Genomic DNA, 20,899 nt, shown 5'->3' with positions numbered 1-20,899 from the left:
GAGCTCCATCTCTTCCTACTGTGATCTTTCTAGACTGTAACTTCCTTGTGGGCTGGGAACATGTCTGCCAACTCTGTTCTACTGTAGTCTCCCAAACAATTTGTAGAGTGCTCTGCACACAGTAAGGGCTCAATAAAAACCATGGACTAATTGACTGACTGGATAAACACCATCTTTTCTTCCTGGGAAAGGTTGCAGTAAAATGACCACATACCTACCTCCTAAAGTTGTCATGGAGTATAACAAAATAAGTTTGCCAAGCGTTTTGCATTCTATGAGGAAAGATACTGAGTGAAGAAAAAAATGTATTATTATTGGAATAAACTAGCATTTTTCAAATACTCCATGCTCATTAGAAGAACTCTATTCTCTAATTATATTTGACAGCTCAATTTTTTATTCCTAAATTAGGCCCCCCAAAAAGTAAAGCACAAAGATACTTTACTACTCTACCAATTATCTAACTGCAGTGGATTCAATCTGGCATATACAATTTTCAAGCATTGCAGTTTGCAAACGAACATAAACCTGGTTTTTCTGTATATTGCTTGGGAGAAGTATATCTTGGGCAACAAAATATGTATTAGAACTCATAGCTAGTTGAATTCTTATGCTACACATATAGCATAATCAACCTTATGTTGCTTAAGACAGCCCCAACAGACATTCTCTAAATGTAGATCTGGGACTAAAACCCAGGTATCCTCATTCCCAGACCCATGGTCTTTCCACTGGTTCAACAGCAGGGCTAGGTTTATGTATTATGTACTTTCTAGGTCCTCTTAAGGAAAGTCTTCTCCAACTCCTTCTCTCAGCAAGCCCATTAGGAATTCAGATTTGGAAAATAACCTAATGTTAAGGAAATTCAATACTAAATGGAGAATTTACTCTATTTACTATATACACACGTGTGTGTGTGTGTGTGTGTGTGTGTGTGTGTGTGAATGTATATATTACAGAAGGAATTTGAAAGTTCATTATCTAACAGTTTTGTTAAAAAGGAGTCCTTGAACTAATGTTGGTATTTGTTAAGTGCTTACTATGGGCAGAGCACTGTTCTAAGCACTGGGGTAGACACAGGGTAACCAGGTTGTCCCACGTGAGACTCACAGTTAAACCCCATTTTACAGATGAGGGAACTGAGGCACAGATAAGTTAAGTGACTTGCCCACAGTCACACAGCTGACAAGTGGCAAAGTCGGGATTCGAACCCATGAACTCTGACTCCCAAGCCCAGGCTCTTTCCATTGAGCCACGCTGTTTTATATTCTGTATCATTTTCCTGATTCACTATTTACCTAAGAAATTAGCACATGGTGAAATTTAATTGATACAAAAATTGAAAGGGTATAAGGATAACATGGAAAGTTCCACGTACATTCATAAATTACTTTAAAATTTCAACAAATCGCAATGAAAAATGACATCTAAAAGCAATTAAATATATTAACTTTGCTACTGAATGGAGATATTAGAAGCCTAACCATGGAACACGCTGTTCTATATTAAGTATACGTACTTAATAGCTTGCCATGATCTGAAATCATTTTATTCAATGATGGAAAAAAATGACTTTTACACTGAAACCAAATCAACACATATGAACAAGTTTTTAAGCTTTGATTCACAAAAGCTAACTAACCCTAAATACACTTACAAGGGTGAGTGTATTCCTGTATTCTCTATCTTGTGTTCCTCTATTCCTCTACTTTTTTACTCTTTTGCCCTTCTGGACTATGACCACTGTTTTGGCATACTAATCTAGACTGTAAACTTGTTGTGGCCAGGGAATGTGTCTGTTTATTGTTATATTGTACTCTCCCAATCACTTAGTACAGTATTTTGCACACAGTAAGCACTCAATAAATACAATTGAATGAATGAATACAAGCAATAATAAAAACAAGAACTTGACTGTAGCTGCCAAAGTCCTTCAACTCAGAACTCACTGTCTGAATAAATCTCAAGGCACACAGTGTCCTAAAGGAGCAGCAATAGAAGAATCAAATGAATTGATCTGGAGAAAGAAAAGGAAAAGTCAGACCAGTTCCATTCTGGAAAAATTTTAATTCACTGTTAACCCTACAAACTTAAACGTCCACAAGATGTGACCACACTTCTAACCAGAATGGTGGTGTGAGCTTTCTTGGCAGTAGACCTATCACCCAAACACTAGTGTTCTTTCTACAAAAGATTCATTCATTCAGTTGTATTTACTGAGCTCTTACTGTGTGCAAAACACTGCACTAAGTGCTGGAAAATACAATACAGCAATAAAGAGAGACAATCCCTGCCCACAACGGGCTTACACTCTAGATGGGGTCGGGGGGTGGGGGTGAAAACAGACATCAAAACAAGTAAACAGGCATCAATATTAATAAGTAGAATTATAGATATATAAATATATACATGAGTACTATGGCGGGGGAAGGGGGAAAAAGCAAAGGAAAAGAGTCGAGGTGATGCAGAAGGGAGGGGGAGCTGAAGAAAAGGGGCCTTAATCTGGGAAGACCTCTTGGAGGAGGTGCGCCTTCAGTAGGGCTTTTAAGGGGGGAAGAGTGATTGTTTGGTGGATTTGGGGAGGGAGGGCATTTCAGGACAGAGGCAGGACACGGGCCAGGGGTCGGTGGTGAGATAGGCGAGATCGAGGTACAGTGAGAAGGTTAGCACCAGAGGAGCACACTGTGAGGGCTGGGATACAGAAGGAGAGAAGGGAGGTGAGGTAAGAACGGGCAAGGTGATGAAGAGTTTTAAAGCCAATAGTGAGGAGTTTTGGTTTGATACGGAGGTTGATAGGCAATCAATCTTGTTCAGTGACATGGATGTAGAGACTCAAGCTTTACTTAATTCTAAAATGGGCCCAATGTGGCCTAAGTGGAGGTCCAGGAATGCAAGGTAAGTAACATTCCCTGGACATTTCTATGATCTGTTCAGTGGATATCACTAAGCTCTGCAAAAATCCATGGATTTCAAGGCCATCTAAATTCAGGGCTACAGCTATCTTTCATCAACTTAGAAATTAGCTTGAACATTTTTATTTTAAAATCAAGATCCGCACTAGTAGGAATGAACTACTTCTGCAGCTGTATGTCCTAACTAATCTCCAGGTTTCAAAAGTTGTCTAAATTTTCAAATATTTATTTTAAGTATATGGGGATTTAACCATTGTAACACACTAGTTATTGATTTAATTTATGAACCTTTTTTACTTTATTCTCATAGATGATTAATTTCTCATGTAATTTTAGGAGTATCATGCAAGAACTTGAACAGCAAAGCACTCAGCCTATATACCTGCCATTTCTTCAACTAGCTGATACAAATATGCCTTTGAAAGATGAAAGAATTAAGACAGAAGAATTCCAGGTGAACAGTGAGAAAAGAGAAGTTTCACGATGGTCTGGACATGCTCTCTGTATTACAGAGATCCAGTGCTGGATAAGTTCTTCATGAAGTGCTGGATAAGTTCTTCAGAGCTGTACAAAAAATGGCAAACCCATGTAAGATAAATGCTTTAAGCAAAGAGGCCAACTCAACTTGCCTCTATCAGCCAATGTCGCTATAGACAGGAAGGCAAAAAAATGCTACGTTACATAATACTGGATAAAGTACAAAGAAATCTGAATAATACGGTATGGGTTGGTATGCCAACTCTATGTGGATATCTTAAGGGCAGTCAGCCTCTTCTAAGCTCAAATTTTCTCCAGGGGATATTAAGTAAAATGAAATGCTATTCATGATTTCATTGTGTTTGTTGCTAGACTAAAGAGATGCAGCAGGGACATCTGCTGTTGCAGAGGAATGAACTTTGGGGGAAAAAAATTCAAATGTCTAGTAAAGATGCTTCCATTAGGACTACTTCCAAGATGGGAAACAAAGGAAACAGGTGGAGTCAAAAGAAATAGAAAGGCCTAGTAGAAAGAGCACGGATGGACAGTACTGTATTGTATTCATTGAATACAATTGATTGATTGCAGCAATAAATAAAGAAGAAAAATATAGGATATTTAAGAAAAACAGTAGATGTAAATTTGCTTGAAAATTGGATGCATGTTTTTATTAATATCCTTATTGATTTTCCAAGTACAGTCACTTTACAGTTTATCTTTTATACCCAGGGAAGGAGAACAGTACTTGTAAAACCTCAGAAACTGAATCTGCTTTTCTCATGCTCCACACTTGTGACAATTAGTTGTTGGTCCAGATTCCAGTCTCTTCCTCACTTCTTTTACATTTGCTTTGGTTTTGAAGTGGGAAAGACAAATTAATGATATCTTTCTCATGCTGCTATGTAACTATCTTCCACTTAGAGGAAGAGGATGAGACTGGAAAAATTATGACTTTATGCACATTAGGTTACTAGGGATCTGATTCTAAGTTTTAAGGATACATGGAGAAATCCCTTCAGGTCTGGGGTAAAGAACCGGTTTTTCCCCAGCCCCACGTAGCCAAACTATACATTAGTAATCATCACCTCTTTTAACTGTTGTATCCTGCCCCAGCTACTAAAGCTAGAAGGCTATCCTTTGGTGTAGTTGAGGACAAAATGGCTCCTAAAACCCTTACTTAGTGGTTCCTAGCTTCCAACACCCTCTCTTTGTTGTTGATGGTTGGCATTTATTGAGCACTGATAGTGTGTTTTCTACTTCCACCATGAATGAATTCTGATTCATTCTTATAAGAAAAATCAAAGCCCTGGTATTAGCGGTGCCGTATCAGCTGTAGGTAGCTCAAGCATGCTCAGTTCGATGGACCCTGTGCTCTTATGGAATGTTTACCACATAATCAGTAGAAAATTCCATTTTCAAAATACAAGACTTCTTAATCCATTAGTCTTAGAGATAGGTCCAGAGCTTTGGATTTAACAGTCACATGAACTAAAGAATCACAGTATACAAGTATGCAGCTAGATTAATCGTTAGATCTTAAGCCAGTATTGCAAGTCACCCTGCTTTTGGGACCTTTATTATGGCTCAGTTGTGTAGTTTTAACATTACCACCACATCCGGAAACAGTCCTTTCTGAATTTTTTCACCATTTAGGAAAGGAATACAAAACGTTATCTTATAAATGAGATTTTTCTCTTAGGAGGAATAACGTTTCTTGATAAATTAATCACCTCTCCTAGTACTCTGTGACATAAATGAAATGTGAATATAGATAGAACCATACATACAAAAACTAAATACATTTTCCAGCCTTCCTTAAAAGGCTGAAATCATGGTTACTCCAATTCCTAAATCAAAGCCTTTGGTAAGTTTAAAATCAAGCAGTTTAGCTCACAGTCAAATCCAATAACTCAGGGGAAAGAATCAATGGAAAGCACTTCAAAATGTAACCTTGGAATCCCAGCAAATACTTTAACAGAATTATGTTCATTTGCCTCATTCCTAGATTCTTAAATTGGAATTTAAGTAGGAAGGGGAAAAAAAAATCACATAGGGAAGAATCAGGATTCTGCAGCAAATGGACTCTGCAGAACTCCATTCAAGCTACAGCCCTGCAATCTAATGGGAGGGATATCTCTGAAAAAACTCAAACCAAATGGAATTTTGCAGCTTAAGACTCTTAAAGACTAAGAACATCTACCAAAACAAAGTATTTTTCACCACGAGTCTTATTCATCTACAACACAACTGGGAAGCTGTACTAGTGAGCGGCACTTATTGAAATCTAAGTTGTTCAACAAAATTAAATAAAATTTGAATATCTAATTCTGACCTTAATCAATCTGATTTGGACTCTAAATGCCAGTTTGGCTCTAGCTACTGAAGACTAAGCAGCTTAATTCCAAAAAGGTAGAATGAAAGAAAATAAAAAATACTATTACCGGGTCCAGCAAATGGTCCATCTAGCCCAGTATTCTGTTTTCTGGATCAACCAATCAATTGTATTTGGAGGAGATGTGATTTTAATATGGCTTTGAAGGTGGGGATAATATGATGGCCATTCTCTTTTACATATCGCCTAATGGTTAGAGATGTTCCCTCTGTATTCATCTTTCTCCTTTACATCTCTAAGTACCTATTAGAGATGTAGACTACCTTTTGGAGATGTAGACTGTGTCCAACCTGATTTGCTTGTATCCACCCCAGCACTTAGTACAGTGCTTGGCACATAGTAAGCACATAACAAATACCATAATTTATTTACTTCCAGTATCCCATTATTAAGTCCTTGTCCATTAATTTATTTTACTAACCACCCCACCCTCACCCAAAATACATTCCCCACACACCCCCCATGGTCTATAAGAGATATTAAATTGTTGGGAAGAGGATAGTAAAATTCCACTGAAATTAACTATTTTTATTACTTCCAAGTGCTAGAGCTCTCCAGGGATTAGGATCTGGGGCCTGATCCAACCCAGTTCAAGTCCAAAAGTCTTGGTGAAATTTGGGATCTGGTCCCCCAAATCCAGATTTAGCAGCCACTAGACTGCCATAGCTGACTTCCTAATGGGGCAGCACAGAGTGACTCATAGGCTGCAGTCTGTTGCTCTGCTCACTCTTGGAGGCCTTGCTCATCTAAGTTATTCAAAACCCCAAAAACACTATTCCCTCCATGCCACTGAAAGAATGATAAACCTCTCCCTTTTGGCAAATGCAAGGCCAGGATACACCCAGGATACACTGAGTGATTGCTATTTGAAGTAAATGCAACCTGAATAAGTTTGAATGGTTAATTATAAGGACACCTGGAGGAGGCACTCCAAATCCATTCTGCACACTGGCGAGTGGATTTACTTCGGCACCAGCCCCGAAGAGGGAAAAGAACTGGCAAATGGTTGGAATGAGGAGAGAAAAGATATAAAGCTCATCTCCTTCAACCATCAATGTCATCCTTTAAAGTGGTCTTTCCTGCTACTCAGCTGTCTTCAATTGACACATCTATAGTTGCCTGTCTAGATCACTTGGTTGTCTTCTACAAATCCCATCTGTTTTTCCTTCCACCTTACCCAGTGAGGCATATAATTCCAAATACTTACAAGGCACAGCATGGCGATAAAGGTTATCTCTTATGGTCTGCTGCAGTTCATGATCGGGGGATCCTTTCTGAAACCGCTGATTGAGAAAGTGTCTCAGATCTTTGTTCAATCTACTTCCTGCAAATAAAACAGACTTTTTTAGATCATATCCAAGATGAGTGCTTCAAAATAATTCCACCTCAATTATCACATAGTAATTTAATCTTTTGGTGTTGGTTTTTCTTCACAAATAAGCACAAGCTAGGCTTTTTTTTTTTTTTTACACCAAAAGATTTAGGGGATCTCAGTCAAAACCTAGATGTATGATGTAGGATCAGGAGGTTGGGAGAGTGAGTGTCCCCCATAATACTGAACCCCCAAACCAGGAGCTAGACAGCTCCGCATAGCATTTTGGTAGTGAAAGTAGTAAGTGGGTTGGCTGCTTAAAAAACTCTCTACATTTACATTGTTGACATTTACTGCACATCTACTCTGCATTATTTTGTCTCCTATTAACAGAGCTACATTTTCATTCATTCCTGCCATTAACCTCCTTTGTCCCATAAAAATATGCATTCTTTCCATCTCCACTTCCATAAGAAATAATCCCTAGATAACTCCCTATTTTATTTGACTGGCCATTGGTTCCTTCTGCTGCTCTTAAAACAGCTTGCAATTTCTCACTTCATTTGTTCAATTCAGCGAATAGAGAAGAAGCAGATGTCATAAGAAGGCAGTCTACTGTTACTACATCTGGGGAGCACAATAAGAATAGCAGGCATATAACTATTACAATCCAACTAAAAATTGATTACTCAAAATTTTGTCTATTGAAAAAATAGTACTATCAGCTGCGTTCATCCATCACTTAAGGCTGCTGATATATCCAAAGGAAAATGATCCCGACTGTGATAGTAAAGACTGGCAAAGATTGGTTAGATAAAATTTACAGACAAGAAAATAGAGAATGTGAGCCCCATGAGGGACAGGGACTATGCCCAACCTGATTAACTTGTACCTACTCTAGTGCTTAGAATAGTGATTGATACATAGTAAGTGCTTAACAAATACCATAAAAAAAAGAGACACATGGATTCTTACAAAGCCAAGAGGCTAACATGGCCCATGTTTTGAGGTCCTACCATTAATCTTCTTTCTCAGATGTAGAGCATACAGAGTCCAACCTATGTAACAATAACAATAAAAATAATAATACTTGTGGTATTTGTTAAGCACTAACTCTGTGTCAAGCACAGTACTAAGCACTGGGGTAGGTACAAGATAATCAGGTCAGTCACAGGCCCTGTCTCACACAGGCTCACAGTCTGAGCAAAGACAATACACAGAAAGTGAGATTCTGATATAAGAATAGCTCATCCACGGAACTTTCACATATAAGCACTATATCAATACAGACAGGCGATAGTGATAGGCTCATCCCATGGGTTTTGCAAAAGTGAAGAATGAAGCAGTGGAAGGATATGGCCTTGAGTGAATTGGCCAATGGTTTGGATAAAAAATAAATAATGCTTACTTTTATTTAAGAGTGACTGAATCCACCCAACATCCATCAGTGTTCCAAAGGTTCTAGATGGGGGTTAGGGTAGCCATGTTTAGCCATTCTGGACATAGAGATGCAGGTAATGTCATACATGCTATGCCAAGAGCACAGTGTAATATGATGACATCATAGACACCATAAAATTTCACTCAATTCCAGAGTGAATCCCTCACAAACACACTTCCAACTTGTTCTGTATCCTTTGCCTTCTCCTCAGTTAGGTCTCGGAAGACAGATAATCTTGAAGTAGTTCTGAAATTCAGGTTGTGCTTCCTCTGTGAAGAAGCGTCTTTAACAGCTGGAACTGGCTAGAGCGAATATGTGAAATAGAAGCCAACATGATGCCAGCGAGGATAAAAGGCAAAAGAAATCTGGAACTTTTGTCTCAACCTCTGGCTCAGATTTCCCAAGGGTGGAAGGGTAGAAGAATCAGTCTGGACTGACCTGTGTTAGAGTCAGTTATTTGTTTATTTATTCGTATTAATGCCTGTCTCCTCTCTAGACTGTAAGCTCGTTATGGGCAGGGAATGTGTCTGTTTATTTTGAAGTTCTCTGTTAATATGATTGCATGAATGGATGGAGTCTTATACATGTAAGAAATTTTGAATCTCATGAAGCCAAGTTCACTCCAGTCCCAGATTGTATTCAGCCCAACAAGGCTGCCTCAACCACAGCTTACTCTAGTACTGACCCTAAAAAGTGCTAAAACAGACTGGAAACAGGCCTGGCTCAAATTTGAAGTGCATGTGGACTTGCATGCTGCCATCAACTTTTATTTCTCTATGCAGGCCTTCTGTATCACCAATCCCTGGCTCCTCAACTCACTGCTTCCTCTCTCCTTATTGCTTTCCTTCCTTTGTTCTGTTCCTTCCTAGGCTTCTACAGCTGAATTTGTTTAAAATGTCTTCTGAAGGATGAAGCTTAGTGAGTTCTATTTTGAGTTTTCTTTCTGTATATTCCCAGAGTTGCCCTTATATATAGACAAACATACCTCCCAAAACAATATTGGAGGAGAAAGGTAGAAATGAATAGATGTACACTGAGAGATTTACTTCTAACTTTCAAAATTTAGAAGAAAGCTTTCCTATTCAATTCCCTTGAATTACGTATATACTAGGGTAACCTGTATTCACAGGTCATGATTCCAAATGAGAATACCGCAGTGAAGATTTCTGATGCAAAGATGGAAAGTCTACATGGTCTAGGATCCAATATCAGAAAACAAGATGGTAAAAGGGCAGAGTTACCATTGCTGCCTGTTAAAATTTAGTCTGTGTTGCATGACATTTGAGAGAAAAAAACCCTTAACCTTACCGTTCGTGTAAAAGTACTGTAGTTTTGGCATCTCATCTAAAATTAATTGCCAATTACTCAGGGAATTTGTCTAAAAATCTTCTCCTAATTGTCAAGGGCAGTGATCCAGTGAAAGAATAAATTGCAAGAGTGATAATCTGTCATATTTTTCCAGCCTTCCAACTTCCCTAGAAATCTAAGTTTAAAATATATATATATATATATATATATATATATATATATGAATATATGTAAACACAAAGAACACCAAGTGGGAGAATGGAACCTTTTTTTAGTAAAAGTTCAGGTGTTGTTGTTTTTTAAAGTCAACTTTGGTTTCAGTAGATAACTCCAGGTTTTTCCATTATGTAACTCTCAAGTGGCTCCACAGTCTTCTATAAGGTAGTGCCTCCTTAATCTGCATCCATGAATCAATAAGTAGTATTTATGGAGTTCCTGTGGGAAGAGCATTATATTAAGCACTGGGGATAGGTAGAAGAGACACGATTCCTGCCCACAAAAATCTTACACTCTAGTGGAGAAGACAGCAGGGGTGAAATTAAAGTGAAATGGTTCAGAATGGGGTGTTGGTAAAAGAACAAAGTGTCATATCACCTGTTCTGGTTTGAATATTTTTAAAGAGGGTACTTTGTTGTTTTTTCCGGTGCCAAGTCAAGCTTCCTAGACCAAGGCCTGGGCTAGGATGCCTCTCACAGTCATGTATGCAAGGGAGAAGACTTGGCTCTGTTGCAGCACCAGCCTATGTCCAAGGCTGTGAAGCAGGTGCTGAACTGGGGTGCCAGGCAGCTCTTGGCTCCCACAGAAAGGAGGTATGGCACAGTGCAGGGACTACTCCTTGGGGAAATGCTGGTCCAACTCTTTCAGCTGCCAGGTTAAGGTAGAGTCTTAGGGAGGTCAGCAAAGAGGCTGATACAATAATCAAGGGGGGATAGGATAAGTGCTTGCATTAACATGGTAGCAGTTTGGACAGAGAGGAAGGAGATTTTGGTGATGTTGTGAAGGTAGAACTGACAGGATTTAGTGATGGCTTGAATATGTGGGTAGAACAAGAGAGGAGTCAAGGATAATGCCAAGGTTACGGGCTTGTTCATTCATCCATTCAATCATATTTATTGAGGGCTTACTGTGTGCAAAACACTGTACTAAGCACTTGGATAGTACAATTCAGCAACAAATAGTACAATTCAGCAACAAAGGAAGGGTGGTGATGTCATCAACAGTGATGGGAAAGTGAGCAGGAGGACAGGGTTTGGGTGGGAAGGTAAGAAGTTCAGTTTTAGCCATATTAAGTTTGAGGTGACAGAGGGACATCCAAGTAGAAATGTCTTGAAGGCAGGAGGAAGTGCGAGTCTGCAGAGAGGAAAAATATTAGGGTTGGAGACGTAGATTTGGGTGTCATCAGCATAGAGGTGATAGTTGAAGCCGTGTGAACGAATGAGTTTTCCAAGGGAGTGGGTGGAGATGGAGAAAAGAAGGGGACCCAGAACCTAACCTTGAGGGACATCCAAGCAGTGGGGAAGAAGCCATTGGAAAGTGAACAGTTGAAGATGGTAGTTAGGGAGGGAAGAAGGGAGGTGGCAAGTGTTACCCAGCCCCAGTTCCAGTATGAATCAATTTGTACTTTTAACTCCTAGGAAACAGCCACATAATGACTTACAGAAGGGAGGAAGATCTGCTTAGATAGTACAGTATTTAAATCAAAAGTGCAATGGCATTTTTTGAGTGCAAAAGTGCTGAGGTGATTAAAAAGTGCAAAGATGACAGAAGGATGTAACCTGGGAAAAAAACTAATCAGGAAAGGCTTCCTGGGAGAGATAGGATTTCAGGAGTCCTTTGAAACTGGGGAGAGGAGAACTGGCAGAAAGGGAGTTCCAGGCAAGAGGAAGGACATGAGGCCAGGAATGGAGGCAGGAGACTTGGGAATGAGGTACAGTGAGAAGGTGATCTTGGAAAAATGGAGAGTGTGACCTGGGTTTTAGTAAGAGAAATAAGTGGGCAGATAAGGAGTGAGCTGATGGAGTGCCTTAAAGCCAATGGATAAGTGTTTTTATATGCTACGGAGAGCAATAGGTAAACACTGAAAGCTTGTGAGGAAAGGAAAGTTGTGTACAGAATGATGATCCAAGCAGTGGAGTGAAGCATGGACTGGAGAGAGGTGAGGCTGGAGCCAGAAAGATCTGTGAGGAGACGGATACGGTAGTCTAGCTGGGATGTGGTAACTGTTTGGACCATTTAGATGGAGCAGGAAGGACAACTATAGGAAATGTGGCTGAAAAAAAAATCACAGGATTTAGCAGCAGCCTGAATGTGAAAATTGAAAGAAAGTGAGGAGTCAAGGATTATGCCAAGGTTGCAGAATTAGAAGTCAAGTGGATAATGGAGGGGAAAGTTAGACAGAAAACAGGATTTGGGAGAGAAGATGAGGAGTTCAATTTTTGACATATTGAGCTTGAGGTACCAACAGGATGTCTGTATGAAGATGGCTTACTGGAAAAAGGAAAAGTGAGATAGACAGAAGGAGATCTAAACTAGCGAGATAGATTTAACCTAGTGAGATAGATTAGGGAGCAGTGTGGCTCAGTGGAAAGAGCCTGGGCTTCGGAGTCAGAGGTCATGGGTTCGACTCCCGGCTCTGCCACTTGTCAGCTGTGTGACTGTGGGCAAGTCACTTCACTTCTCTGTGCCTCAGTTACCTCATCTGTAAAATGGGGATTAACTGTGAGCCTCAAATGGGACAACCCGATTACCAACATTATTATTATTATTAAATTTGAGAGTCTTCTGCACAGAACGATACCTGAAAGCACTGGAGTGGACGAGCTCCCCATGGGACTGAGTATAAAGTGAGAAGAATAGGGAACCTAGGACAGAGTCTTGAGAAACACCACAGTTACAGGGTGGAAGACACAATAGGGACTCGTGAAAAAGACTTCTTTAATGAGATGTTCTTCCCCTTGATTCTATTTATTGCCATTGTTCTTGTCTGTCTGTCTCCCCCGATTAGACTGTAAGTCCGTCAAAGGGCAGGGACTGTCTCTATCTGTTACCGATTTGTACATTCCAAGCATTTAGTACAGTGCTCTGCACATAGTAAGTGCTCAATAAATACTATTGAATGAATGAATGAACGAAAAAGACCTATTCTAGGATAGGAATGGTAGTAAGAAAAGAGGGCAATATTTAGATGGTACGGGGGATCTAAATATACTGAGATAATTTCACAGTACTTATCTTAATACCAAAAGGACACATATGTATATATAATGCATGCTATATACACATATATATGTATACACAGAGCATTCATTATATACATATGTCTATCTATGTGTATACACACAAGTGGTATATATATATCACTGTGTATATATTATTAACTGACGTTGAGTCGTTTCCTATTCATAGCGACTCCATGGATCTACTTTCTCCAGAACATCCTGTCCTCTGCCATAATCCACAACCTTTCTAATGGTTCTTCCATTATCGTTGTTATGGAATTTATCCATCTAGCTGCTGGTCTGCCTCTTCCACATTTTCCCTGGACTTTTCCTAGCCTTAGTGTCTTTTCCAGAGAATTAGTCATCCTGATTATGTATCCCAAATACACTAATCTGAGTCATTTGGCCTTCCAAGGACCACTTTGGTTTAATTCACTCCAAAATCCATTTGTTTGTTGCTCAGGCAATCCATGGTATTTGTAAAAGCCTTCGCCAACACCACATTTCAAAAGAATCGATGTGCTTTCTATCCTGTTTTTTTCACTGTCCAGCTTTTGGTTCCATACATCGTCACTGGAAACACCACAGAGTTGACATTTTTGTGGCGATTGTTAAATCAGCACATTTCATGACTTTTTCCAGGCTCTACATAGTAAGTCTTCTTAACATTAATCTTCAGTGTATTTCTTGGGTACTATTTCTTTTATTATTGATTATTGATCACAGGAGAGGAAAAATTGTCAACTATTTCAGTCTTCTCTCCATCCGGTACAAATGTGTTAAAACTTCCAGTTGTCATGATATATGTTTTCTTAACATTCAAATAAAAGTCCATCTTTTTGTTCTGTTTCTTAACTTTTAATAATAAGCCCTTCAAATCTTCTTCACTTTCTGCTGGTAGTGTTGTATCATCAGTATAACGAAGGTTGTTTATATTCATTCCTCTAATCTTTACTCCCCATTCATCTTCATCCAATCCTATACATATACATATATATATATACCACTTGTATATGTGTATATGTGTATACACACACACACACATACACAAACGCACCCCAGTCTCTGTAGCAAAGGAACATTTTCTTTTTTGTTTTGTTGTAATGTTCCATCAAATAATTGGTAGGTACTAAGACTTAATTATACTTTATTAAATGTTACTGAACGAGAAATCACCAAATCAATCATTCTTTGAATCATCCAATCCTAATGAATATGTTCCTTAATAAAGTCCACCTAAACAGTAGCAATTCTGAAATAACTAGAAAAAAATGATGCTCTTTAGATAATCCCAAATTCAGATGCTTTTTGCTTTAGTTCAGTTTTTCCTACATGTCAAAATATTAAATGTACTAAAATGGTTTGTATTATGAGATAATAATGCAAGCAAATTCGTGTTGGGTCAGCATCTCTGATTTATAAAGAATGTGAACATTATTGGGCTTTTCCTTCGACGTTTACTCTAAATCCATAAACAAATTATCCATTTAGCAATCACTCACAAAAAGGTGGAAGTATAATGTTTTTAAATCTGACTTTGGAAATATTTGATAAAAACAAATTCCACCATGTTATCGTTTTCACCACTTTATTCAAGAATTCCAATTCCAGATACTGTTCTGGAAGCTAAACGGAAGCCATTTTTATCAGTGCAGTCGAGCTCACACTAATGAGCTTTGAGCAGGGTAGTGAATCACTTCACAAAAGCTGGTTTCTCTCCTATAACACAGTAATTTGTTTCTTTCAATCTCTCTGCCCATAAAAGCTTGTGAATTAGTATTATAGACCTTGGTAATAATTAAACTTAAACAAATGAGGGTGAATGTCATTTATTATCCTTTTATTAGTAGGTGTGATATGAGCCACACCATTGCTACAAATGGAACTATATTGCTTTCTTGTCTTCAAATTTGAGAGCCTTATAGTATTAAATCTTTAGAGGTATCACAGTGAGTTTGGCTAGAGCTTTTGGTATGAATAGGGCATACTCTTCCTTTATGTGGATGTGCACTTTTCTCACTATCATGAATTAAACATATGTCTTATCATAATGTCATGTTCTGAAAATTCTACTACCAAACAAAAATAAATATTCACAAATGAGGTTGATATAAGGTCAAAATAGCAACAGCATGTTTTCAAACTGTGATAAATTATTTGCTCTAATGAAGAAATGAAACATGAGACTGTGTCTAGTAGCAAGATCTCTTCTTTTGTTCCATGCTTTTACTAAAATTAAAATTTAAGAACCCCCAATGCTAAATTTGGAAATAAATTATCCCCACATTTTTCAATCAATCAATGGTATTCATTGAGCATTTACTATGTTAAGAGCACTGTACTAAAAGCTTGGGAAAGTAAAATACGATTTGGTAGTTAGAATTCCTGCCCATGAGGAGCTTACAAACTACAAAAGGAGGCTAACATTAAAATAACTTACAGATAGGGGAAATAGGAATTTGTATATAAGTGCAACACAGAGGGGAGGGTAGGTTGGGGAAATGAGGGTTTGAAGGCTTACAGGGACATTGCTGGGTTACTTCCTATAGAAAATATGAATTTTAAGCAAGTGGGTAAGCAGAATAGAAACTTGTGTGATCTTACACGTCCTAAATGTTCCATGAAAAGGTGAGTTTCTTGTCTTTCACATTCCTATCATACTGGCATCAATTGTTGGACTGACAAAAACACGTCAAAGGCAGAAAACAAATAAATCTGCACATCACGTAGTTTTAAACAGGTGATAATCTCATCAGTTTAGCAAAGACCAGATTCATACCAGTAGTACAGAGATTGTATCTTTCTGCTTTTTAAAAAACAAATGATGAAAATCTACAATGGTGATAGAAAAGAGGAAGAATGTTTTAGAAATTGAAGTACAATGATGAAAGCAAAGATGTAATTGTTTACAGTTAATTGCTCACACAGATGGACATCCTAGCATAAAAACCTTTGGTCACATTTCAGGAAACCTTTTTTATTTCCTGTCCTCCTTGTCTGTTTTTTCTCTTCCAATGGTGTATCATTTTTTTCCAAATAAATTCCATCCTCCAGAAAAAAAAAATGAATTAAAAACTGAAAATGAAGTAGCTCAGCTCACCCTCTTTAATTGCTCATATCCACTTTGTCCATTATAACATCAGCTATGACCTTTATACTATATTTTTGCTGTTAAACCATGTTAGTAGAATAATATTTCAGAGTAGAAAAAGAAATGAATCAAAGAAGGAAATCATTAAGAAAATACACCCATGAGGGGAAAGTAATATTGCTTATGTGAACTTGCTTCCAGCAATAATAAATTTCCAGCCCTCCGACCATTCAGACAATTGAGAGCAGAAAAGAAACTTCTGCAGACAGTTCCTGGGTTTGAAACCTGGAAGACGGAAGGCTGAGCACTTTGAAAAGACAGTCCTAGAGTCACTCTTTGTTTGAGTCTAGCAGAGCTTCAGTCAGATAACCTTTTGGGCCCAGCAGAAGAGCCATCTGCAGGAGTAGATCAAGGGAATGAGGCTTAAGGGTGAAGTTTTCTGAGCTCAAAGTGGGAAGATTTCACTGATCCAACATGTTATACATGAGTTTACTTATCCATGAATTAATTAAGAGGTCTGAGTAGAAGCCTGTGTTTTACTCACTCTCCACCATCTCTCAACCTTCTGCCCCAAAGTCTTTTAAATGTTCAGCAAGTTGATAAATGTTTCTAAAACACGATTCTCTCAGTTCCCAACTCCATAATTTTTCTCAAGTAGTTATACATTGTCAAAGTCACCAGATGAGAAACATTTACAACTATAAGTTGCTTTCCATGAGTGCTGAATTGAGGCCAGCTACCTTTCTAAACTTCCATCTCCTCACTTGAATGGAGCTCCTGTTTAAATGGAATCCTAAGAGCATCTAGTAAGCTGGATGAGGCTCTCAGAGAACAAGTATGCTAATGCTCAGCTAGTCATTCAGGTGAATGGACCTTCTATATAGGCAGAACATCTTCAGGCAGGATTTAAACATTGTACTCTTGAGCCTCATGACATATATTCTGCAGACAATTAAGTGTTTAAATGTTTTTAATCTGTTTTTATACCAGTGCAATCTGGGATCCAATTGGCATTCTACAGCCTTGAACGTTTATAGTAATTACCGCAGCTGTTTCTGCCCCCTCTCCTCCTCCCCATCCATTTATTATCAGAGACTGGCATAGCTAAGTCCCAAACTGTCAAATCACATTCATGCAGCAATAGGTTGAGGCCAAAACACTATGGCCTCTGACCTACATTAGAAATCTCACACTATCGCATTTACACATTGGTATCTGATCACAATCTCTTCCTAAACCATAGAGCACAGACCAGTGGCAACCTTTCACTTGCCTAATAGATTTGAAGAGACAAGGACCATTTCCCATTAGTGGAGCAGCAACACAATTCCTCTCTCCTGCAAGATGTCTAAATTTGCCAAAGACTGAGTGAAAGGGGAATCTGAAGGATGCTCTCTCAATCACTACTGGCACGAACCCATAAGAATGTAAAGGCTTACAGGGCAGCTGTGAAATACAACCACTTGGCAGGTGTTCCAACTGAAAATAAGGGCAAAGTGCACACCTAGAAAAAAGACTGGCTAGTGACATTTTGCTTTTGCTGTGAAAAGGGTCTCATCAAATCTGAAGTCAGAGGAGATGGAACTGGGAGGCCAAGAATGAAAAGACTTCCATAACATAGGAAGACCACTACTATAAATATCCAAGAGCTTCCTTTCTCTGACCAGATTTTAAAACAGCAACCGGTGACTTAAAATTAACAGATTTAACTAAACCCCAGCCAAAGCAAAGGAAATGTTCTTGGAAAACACTAGTTATCAGGTAGCAACTCTCAAACAGAAATGCAATTATTTCCCTTTGCATCAGTCTTGTCTGAGCTCAGCAAATACACTCTACTTATTAGTGCTCTGTGAAAAATGCCCGTTTAACCCAATGTGTAATTAGCAAACATAGAAACAGGAAGCAGAAAGGCACTGGGATGATGACAAATTCAAACAAACCAACAGATAAACAAAGGCACAGAGCAACTAACCAGCTCATCATCACTGCCACCATCAGCTGTGAAAAGCTATATTCTGACAACAAACATTTATAAACTTTTCATATTAGTGTGCATACTGAAATCCTGTGGAGTGTTCTAGTAGATATCACATATTTTCACTATTATAATAAATCCACTGCTAGTCAAACTTATCCCTAAACAATAGCTCATTAGAGGAGCCAACAAATACAAGGTAGAGTGGGTTTCTCATTCAACTAGAGCATGTGCTCAAACAATATCATCAAATATTTCTAATCCCAGTAGCTGCTACACAAATGATAATATTTCTGAACTCTTTCATTTCATTCCATGCTAGTCTTCCAGCTGCTATTCAAAAGTGATTATAAATAATGGGGCTATAAAAGCCATTCAATAATTAGGACACTCACTGGCCATATGCCAGCCACAACAAAAGAGAATGATTTATGTAAGTCAAGTGTATCACATCTGCCAGCTCAGTTTCAACACTGATGGGACTTTAAGGTCATAACTCAACATCTTTCTTAGCAGATATTTGTCCTGAATAGGAGTCAGACACGCTGGCAAGCAAGAAAAAAAATCACTAAAACTTCCCCAGCCCCCCTCACCTCCTCCAGCAAGCAGAGTAAAACAAGTCTAGTACACCCTTTCACTCCTCCCTTTTAACACGCCCAAGAACACAGGATAAATTTTTAACTGGCTCCGTTCAAAGCTCTTGGCTTCTGTATTATCTGGGAGACAGCCCAAATAAACATCAAAACAGATTTCTGAGGGCCTAAAAACACAAAATCTGATCCCAAAAGCAAGAGGCTTTTTAAAGTCCTTATCCTAGTTGACTACTTTTCAAACCAAGATCTGCAGTGGTCAGCAATGCATAGCTAGCCGCCTTTGTGTGTGATTTTTTTCCCCTTGAAAACAGAACGCAGATAACCTTTTTAAATAAACATTTTAGACTCCTGACAAAAAATACATTGGAAAATCTTTCTGCTAAGATTAGGGAAGACATTTGTAGAATACACATATAAACATTCTTCGCACACACAAAAATAACTATCCACAAGATCGTGGTGGTGATTAGGCTGTAACTATAATTGAAGGATATCCTATCTGTATTATATATACTATTTACCTCAACTATTCTGCTCACAGTGGGGTGTTTTTTTTTTAAATCTCTAATAAGGATGTTCAATGAATAAAACAAAGAAGTAAAACAGGCTACATTTTCCATACACACATCTGCAAACTAATTGAGATCTGTGTACCATTCCTAATCACTGTATCAGATAGTACTCACATACCCATTTATACTAGCTGGGAACATATAGACTGGGAGCCCCATCTGGAACAGGGACTATGTCTTCCCTAATTTTCTTGTATCTATTCCAGCACTTAGCATGGAACTTGGCAGACAGTACACATTTAACAAATACCACTATTATTATTATTATTAGGGGAAGGTGTATAAGTGAAGAGCACCACAAACACATATGCCATTAGTGAAAAGATTACTTTCAATTTGCTGGATAGAAATATGCATATAGGGAGGCAGGCAGCATGGTCTAGGGGAGCACGGGCATGGAAGTCAGAGGGCCTAGGTCCTAATCCCAACTATGCCATCTGCCTGCTATGTTACCTTCTCTGTGTCACAGTTTCTTATCTGTAAAATGGGGATTCAATACCTGTTCTCCCTCCTATTTAGACTTAGAGCTCTATATGGGATGTGACTATATCTTCCCCAGTGCTTAATACCGTGCTTGGCACTTAGTGAGCACTTAAATACCACAATTATTATTATTATTATTATTTATATACCTTGCTTGGTGTGGGTCAAGCAATAAGAGTCAAGAACTCTCTTTATTTCTAGCTCCATCATCTTTGTCCCTGACAAATCATCATTACCCAAACAAGTATTTTAGTTTCTACAGGGTGTATAGGACAGGACTTGTCTATAAAATGAGTATAATTCCTAACTTCTTTCTTAAAGAAAGGCCATAATGATTAGTTTGAACATGGACTACCAGTAATAACACAACAAAAGCAAATTCAATCCTTAGAACACTGACCTCACTGTTCACTTTCTTTCACTATTAACTCCTCTAAATATTTTTTTTCAGGATTTCTGAATCCAGTATAATAATAAAAGTGAAGTTGCAACATCCTTTCAGCTAGTGCTTCCTCATTTAGCAGAATATATTTCCTACAGAACAAACTCCTAAAATAACATTTTAGAACCTGTGCCACAAGACACCAAATGAGCTAATAAGACCATATTTTCAAATTCCACGATTAAGCATTCAAATCACTGGCACACTCCAGATTAATACAAAGGGACCGAAGAAATTTGTCAGAGAAACAAGATACCATTCACTCCTCTATAGTGAATCTAACCTTAAAGCGAGTGGGATGAGAGTAAGCATCTGATTGAGGATTCGATTCCAAGTTTTCTAAGTTATTCTAAAAGAAAAAGCTGAGAACAGCTTTCCTGGTATACATATATTTTCAGGCAGCTCTTAACCTGTTGAGCGAAGATGTATAATTCAGAATTTAAATGATAATTCAACATGACTATAAGAAATATACTTGAGCTCCTCAATTTATAGCAAAGCCATATCTAGTCCAAAGTACTCAATGTATGCTGTCTCCTCCATTATTTTCTAGGAAGAAATTTTGGGGGAGTTTTTCATCCAAAAAATTGGAAGGAGAGAGAATGAGCATTAGTATTTTCAAGGGAAAAATTAGTATTTTAAAATTATCAATGTAGATAATGGTGGGGAGAGCACAAATATTG

At 38.3% G+C, this 20,899-nt stretch overlaps 1 protein-coding gene across 28 annotated transcripts in view; it reads right to left on the bottom strand.

Annotated features, from left to right (window-relative positions):
* Window positions 1-20,899, bottom strand: part of MAGI1 (membrane associated guanylate kinase, WW and PDZ domain containing 1) — a 613,606-nt gene that overhangs the window by 254,750 nt on the left and 337,957 nt on the right. For all 28 annotated transcript variants that reach the window (XM_029050061.2, XM_029050064.2, XM_029050063.2 and 25 more), the window contains exon 2: window positions 6,989-7,105. In XM_029050061.2, the coding sequence (XP_028905894.1) occupies window positions 6,989-7,105 (117 nt within the window). The remainder of the gene's footprint in view (window positions 1-6,988; window positions 7,106-20,899) is intronic.

Source organism: Ornithorhynchus anatinus, chromosome X1, assembly GCF_004115215.2.
Source record: "Ornithorhynchus anatinus isolate Pmale09 chromosome X1, mOrnAna1.pri.v4, whole genome shotgun sequence".
NCBI classification, from domain to species: Eukaryota; Metazoa; Chordata; class Mammalia; order Monotremata; family Ornithorhynchidae; genus Ornithorhynchus; species Ornithorhynchus anatinus.
The sequence above is the reverse complement of the archived record's forward strand: the minus strand, read 5'-3'. Positions and strand labels throughout refer to the sequence as shown.